Genomic DNA, 7,197 nt, shown 5'->3' with positions numbered 1-7,197 from the left:
TGCCATATTACAATTTATATGTGAAATTTGTATTCCTTTTTAAAATATTGAAATGAGAATACTAATTGCTTTTTTGTTTAATTAATTTAACCACTATATACAGACACTAAAAATTGAAGATGCAATGCTATGTTGCTTTCTGTAACAAGAAAGGCGTGTCGATTTGTCGTAGTTATTTTGGATTCCGAAGATATCCTGTTAATCAATAATCCTCAGATAATTATACTTCTAATTTCCATAATTATACGGAGGCCCCATGCAATTTATTTTAGAATAATGGTAACGCTTCCTACACGCGAGATCTCAATATAGTAATTTATCGTCACATTGGATGATTTATTTACACATATGTTTTCTAGAATGGTTGACAAATTCAGCATCCGAAGATAAATGTAATATTAAGTAGTCGGTTAAGGAAAATATGTTTTGTATATGAACATCGTATACAATCAAGAACTCTATAGTTATTACCCATTGAATGTCATTCATTTAGGGAAAACAATGTGGTCGACATGTCTTGAATCAAAAGAGATACAATACGCCTGAGCACGAAATAGATATACAGCTTTATTGCCTTATGTTTTACAATTACACAATCAATCCTTTTATCACATACTAGTTACTGATTATTTTACTATTCATACAATGGTATTTAAATTATTTGTTTTAAACGCTGTATATGTGTTTAGTTGAACGTTATGGCACCATAAACTGTCAAAGGAATTAAAAACAATGATTATAAGACAGAAATAATAGCAAATGATTGAACCATACTGGTTGCCATGACTTCTTCAAACACGTTAAACGATAATTAATTACTTGTATTCTCAGTGGTATTGTTGAAATTTATATTCAAATACATGCAATACTGAGTCAATATTAATAAGGACTTCGTTTCTTCGATAATTATTCTGCTACACAGGATACATGGTAAATATATGGTAAAATTTAAATCGGTGGAACAAAGTAGAAGTGTTTGATCCATCATCAATCTTATTGAGAAAGGTCAGGTTTGAACATTAAAGGCGTGTTTCCTAGTTATTGTATAACACACATCGTAAAAAATGTATGAATTTGGTTTGCTTGAATTATATTGATATTTTGCAAATCGTTTTCTTCAAACAAATGTCCTTTGTATTATAGTACACAGTCATGCTTCGATAGGATTTCAAACAAACATCATAAGGTCTATTCTCCGCTGATGATTCATTGTTTTGAGTAATAAATAAGTAATCATACTAAGTAAAAATTTTACTCAGGGTTTGCGATTTAAACACTACTTGATTTGAAAGTTGGCGTAACAAGAAAAAATCCTTTAACAACATGTCGCAATAAGTAGATAGCATAACTTAGACACAAAGAAATGCTACAAATAATAACATTATTTTTGTTTTTATATCTAGACACATAGCAAAAGTATCATTTAACTTTATCAAATAAACACCGCATTATTAGCGTTGCACAGTAACATGTAACTATCATATTAAAAACATGTTCGCAATTATCAATTGGTTTTCACAAAATCACCACTTTTACAATACAGACAACTAAAGCTCTAGGATTAAATTCACAAATGCAAATACAAATTAAAACTCTCGGCTGTTCTTAACGTACATCGTAGGGACATGAAATAATGTGTGCTTTTATTTGCAATAAATTTCAGCTGTAAGGATTGAATACGGGAACACCCAATTAGCTTTGGCTAAGCAGAGCTTCTTAAGTTACAATTTATAAGTATTGTGCTGTTTTTATAATTAAGAGTCGTTTGTTTAATATAATTCCCAGATCACGATACTTGCTGTTACGGTGTTACTGTTAAGAATTACTCACGTGACTTATTATGTCTACAACATAAATAAAAAACAAGCATGCAAAGATAAACGAAAGATATTATAGTCAAATCGTTGTATATACAAATCGCGAATGTTGTCATTATAAGTTTTGTCAATAATGGACATTTTTACAGTTGATCATACTATGAACGTCTGTAATTAAAGTCACTCAATGTTAACATCTAAAAGCTTGGGAATTACGGACACAAGCATAGTTTCAAATATTAGCATAAAACAGCCATTATGTGGGTCCGCTTTGTCTTAAAACTACTCCAACGCGTCTGTCATTGTTATTTACAAGCTTTATATTATGCATGCATTGTGTACGTTTATTTTTTAAACCTATGCGACATTAAACAAAAATCATTCGATTTTATATTTGCGAATGGTATAGTGATGTACATCGAACATCTTTTCAGCATTTGTAGATAAAACTCGAGTTGGAAAAAAAACTAATCTAACTAACTAAAATATAAATTTTAATAGAATTATGGAATCGTCATAATTATATAGTTGGTTGTAAAATAAGTGTGTTAATTAACATTATATTGCCGAAACAGCTCAGACTAGCAATAACTGGCGCCTATACATTAGAGTATGAACATAATGTCATAAAACTTGTTTTTTATTAGAACAGAGTCTGACATGAAACACATGCTATTTTGCCGACATGATTTCAAATATTAACGTTAATCAGCGTGGGTTGTTTAGATAATTAACATTTGCGTACGGACACAATGAAATATAAATTAATTTGAACGAAACATTATTATCAGAGGGGACGTGCATCGATTTACAACGCATAAGCTTATGATGGCACTTGGATCCGTGTTTTAGATCAAGGCATTATTAAATAATTTTGCATCCATGGAATGTTGTGAAAGTTTCGCAAATGTGTCATGTACAAACTTAAGCTAAACACAAAGATGAAGATTCATAATTACAAAAGACACTGTATGTCTATGATCAATCTGATACGTATATTGAATTAACATCATTAAAATTACACACTATATTGACATAAACTATAATGTAATACACTAACCAGAAAGAGCATTTTTTGTCATATTTAGGGCTCAAGTCTGCAAAAACCAACTTAAGAATAAACAATCGTCAACTATCGCTGTTGATATTTTCAATACATTTTGCATCACAAATGGCATTAATACCTTAAATTCATAAATATTTCAGTGAAAGGTTGGTCAAAGGGAGGTTTCACGTAATTATAAAAATATGTTGTCGTTTTTCAAATTCCCGAAAGTGACAATAACTATATAAACGCTTAATTTTCCAACCTTGATATAAGCTGTACTTCGTTTATTAACTTAAGTGCGTTAAACTATTTAAATTGATATTGTCAACACAAAGATGTATTGTGAGGCTATATACAAATATTGTATATTTCTGTGAAATCCTTTATAAGTGTAGATATTATGACGTTGAAATTTCTAAACATGAATATTTTGTGAACACACATAGCAAACGTGTTTATTCATTTTGACATCTAATTGAAATTCTTTTTTTAATTTTAAGTATTTGTATTCTAATTCTTATATAAACTATGTTACAACGGTGCTTATATTCATGTTTACATGAACATCGAATTGTTCTTCGTTTTGGGGTACCTGAAAAAATGTAGATACTCAATCAATATGAGCTTAGACAATTTCTCTATAGAAACACATAATTCAACAATAAAAAAGTGATACCTTAGATATCATACCATAATTTATGCAAATATAATTATATGATCGCTGATTTTTGTAATTAATTTCATTGTTTATTATAAATTATTTTTTTTCCAAACAGTTAACGATATTTCAATGGCACATTATGTAAACTTAAAAAAATAAGGTTACAATACAATTCATTCAGCAAAACACATACCAAGAAATAAAACTTATCTTAAGACATAATAATTTAAAAAATGGGTTTATTAAAATTAAATTTTTATTGGACGCAAGACGAATTTTCAAACGAGTCATTATACAAGTTTAATTTGATTTTTTTTACAATATTCCATTCTCAAAATTCATATGCTTATGGGTCAAACAACTTTAATACTGTTTAAATAATCTTTACAAACAAAAGATTTCACAGAGCTTGTTTTATTATGTTGTAAGCAATAAACTAAAGCATACATATTGGACCACATACGAAACAACACAGCCACATGTGTAGCAACTATTTAAATGATCTATGACTCTAACTGGATCATATTACTTCTCGCTGTACAGTCATCTATTTCCACCGACATTCTAGTGTGGATTGTCATCGTTTCCTTATGAAGAAACTCAGGGGAAGCCTGGGTGTCATCTATTACCAAGCGTCGCCAGCGAAACACCTCGAGACACGCGCTTCTTATCTGTCTGTCCATCACACCATACACGACAGGGTTGAAACAATTGGCAACGGCGAAAAATACGGTGATGAATACATAGAAATCCGAGTCGTATGAAAGAGTCTTATCTATTGCTCGAACTATGCCATATGGTATGTATCCAACCATGATCAGGAGAAATACGATTCCGAACATTTTCGTAATCTGGATCTCACGTTTAAGCCATTCTTTATGTCGATGTGCGCGGAATGCCTGTGATGACTGATGAACCTTGATGAAAATGGCAATATAGCAGACAATCAAAATAAGGGATGGGATCATCATCAGAAAGATACTCACAAGTAGTGTGAACGGTCCATAGTTTTTCTTCACAATACATCTTATTAGTTTTGGTTCGTAATATGCCATATGTCCAAGCGACGGCTGGCATAAAAAGAGCAGTGGAACAACTCTGCAAAACACCAGTACGAATATAGTGTAGCCCTTTTTCGAAATCTTCTTATAGAAGTTGTTGAAGACGACGACGATGAGGCGATGAATTGCGATGAGCGCCGTATGCCACAATGAGGACCCCATTAGTAAAACAGTAAAATGGGTGGACATTTCGCATCCCAGCATGCCTGTTGGCCACCTTCCCGTAATGTAAGAACTAGTAACAAGCGTGTTGTTCAAACTCAGATTTATGATTTCGTTTATACACAGACTCACAACAAATGTGTGGATGATATTTGTGAGGTCTTTTCGTAGAGATATGACTATCATTATAAGTATATTACCGACTATGCCTAGAACTAAAGTCACGAGCATTATACCCGCTCCAATATACATGCTGGTCCTTGAGGGACCGGCGGACGTCACCAATGTTGAATTTGACATATTCAGTGACATGTTTCAAATTTTATTATTCATTATTTAAAAACACTCAATCTATTCATTTTAGTTATTTTCATTGTAGTTTTACACGCCGTTCTACGCAAGTAAAGTTTATATTTTGCACCTATCGAAATAGTGAAATAATATTGTAATTATTATTTATTATTTATTTATTATATAATTAAATCAAATTATTACTTTGATAGTCGTTTAATAGTCGTTTTGGCATCCGCAACAATCACAGTTTAGTTTGTAAAAACGTAACTAAATCACACCACCTATTCAATGGGTAGAATATCAGTAATGTCAATTATCTTTAAATATTAGCACGAATAGCCGTCGATGAAAGAGCTCGATTCATCAACCAAAGATGACACCTTCCTTAAATCCCGTCGGTGTTAAAATCCCTGCTCAATCAATTCTGTAACGCTAAGAGACACTTTCATCGTCCAGCTAACGAAATAATCTGGTAACAGCAGCGCTGGGCGTGCGCTTATAGACGGCAACGAATCTTCGATATTCCCTGCGCTGAGTGATCGATAAACAAATAATGGCTTGATGCTGTAGCTTTCAGGTATTGTAATATTAACATCCGTAAAAAGTTAAAAGCTATTTAGCTACAGAGATAGTTAAACGTAAAGCATTAATGAACATCGATGCAATAATTCAAATCAGAAAATCGGAAAATAGTAATGCACACAATACAAAAGAACGTTAAGCAGCTGAGAACGGTCCTATCTGGGAAAATATGTTTAGAGCCTACTAGTTTAAGTTAATTACATTAGTTTATGTTCTAAGTATGTGTTTTTTTACCATTGTATTTGATCCTACAATGCATAAGGAGGTGCGATATAATTGTATTTGTTTTCAAGGAATTTAACATTTTGAAAATATATATTCAATCAAAAAAATGTTCATACCAAAAACTTAACCTTTTGGGATACATTTCTAACACCTTAGTTTACAGTTTGATTCTTTCCCAAACTTAGCAGTAGATAAGACATTGAACAATATATTAACTGCTGTTCGATTTTATTAAAACATAGGCAGTATGCTACATAAATGTATTAATAATTGTGTGTTATACAACACTAATTCTCAGCAACAGGTTTTGTTTCGAGAATCGCTTTTGTCGGCATATCATTTGACCAAAAAGCATTCATTTTAGGCTTTAACATCAATGAAATATTTTTCTTACTTACAACGAAATGTCATGCATTGTTCCGGAATCAGTTTTGCAATCGAAGAAATTAAAAATCCATAGCGTTTATGACAGGTGGTCAGTTGTATCGACATACATGTGTTAGAACAACCTGATCCGTAGAACTTCATAATCTTAAAGCGGGTATATACGATTTTTTTATGTGTTTAATTGAAATGAATTGATAAAATATGTTACAATAACACAAAATAGGCAAGAAAAAATAAACATTAAAGCCGAATTTCATAAAATGCAGCAAAGACAAATTAGCGCCCCGAGCCGATAGTGACGTACATATTTTCCTACAATAACCGAAGCATTCGTCTTTGTATTATAAACCGTTAAACTACGAGGGGTGTTCCAGAAGTTCCTGGATTTTCGCTATAACTTATTAGTTTGCTGGTAAAAGTCAATGAAATTAACATATTATACAAACCAATTATCACGGACTTTATATATAAGCTAAAAATGCATGAATTCCATAAAGCGCGTTTGAAACGCGTTGCCATAGAGACCTCAGTAACGACATGCGGCGCACGCGTGTATTTTATTATAAGTATGAGCGTTACGCGAATTTAAATTTGGTTTAAATGATAAACAGAATTTACGCCGAATTTCACGTTACAGCGCCTAAGTCCTCCTTACAGCCCGGATTTGGTCCCTATGGACTTCCGCGTCTTCCCGGAAGTTAAATCACAGTTGCGCGGTATTCGCTTTGCAAGTAAACAGGAACTTACAGTTGCGGCAAAGCGAATCGTGTCGTCTTTTGACGCTGACTGGTATAGAGAAACTTTTGACAAGTGGATTTCCCGACACATAAAGTGCATTCGCGTTGGAGGTGATTATGTGGAAAAGATTTGAGAGTTGTTAACTTCATAACGTCATCAACGTTGAACAGAAACGTTACACGTGCGTCGGTGTGCGCATTGTGCACATGTTTAAATCTCTGA

General features: G+C 32.5%; 1 protein-coding gene across 1 annotated transcript; it reads right to left on the bottom strand.

Moving 5' to 3' along the window:
• Positions 1-4,029: 4,029 nt before the first annotated feature.
• LOC127872402 (melatonin receptor type 1A-A-like) lies at positions 4,030-5,061 on the bottom strand. Its single transcript, XM_052415732.1, has one exon. It carries the CDS (start codon positions 5,059-5,061, stop codon positions 4,030-4,032), a length of 1,032 nt encoding a protein of 343 aa, XP_052271692.1.
• Positions 5,062-7,197: the final 2,136 nt, after the last annotated feature.

The sequence above is a fragment of the Dreissena polymorpha genome, chromosome 3 (genome assembly GCF_020536995.1).
Source record: "Dreissena polymorpha isolate Duluth1 chromosome 3, UMN_Dpol_1.0, whole genome shotgun sequence".
In the NCBI taxonomy this organism is placed as follows: Eukaryota; Metazoa; Mollusca; class Bivalvia; order Myida; family Dreissenidae; genus Dreissena; species Dreissena polymorpha.
This window is presented reverse-complemented; position numbering and strand designations above follow the sequence as displayed.

Excerpts from the sequence above, each read along its gene's own strand:
- LOC127872402 (XM_052415732.1), bottom strand. The coding sequence starts at position 5,061 with ATGTCACTGAATATGTCAAATTCAACATTGGTGACGTCCGCCGGTCCC.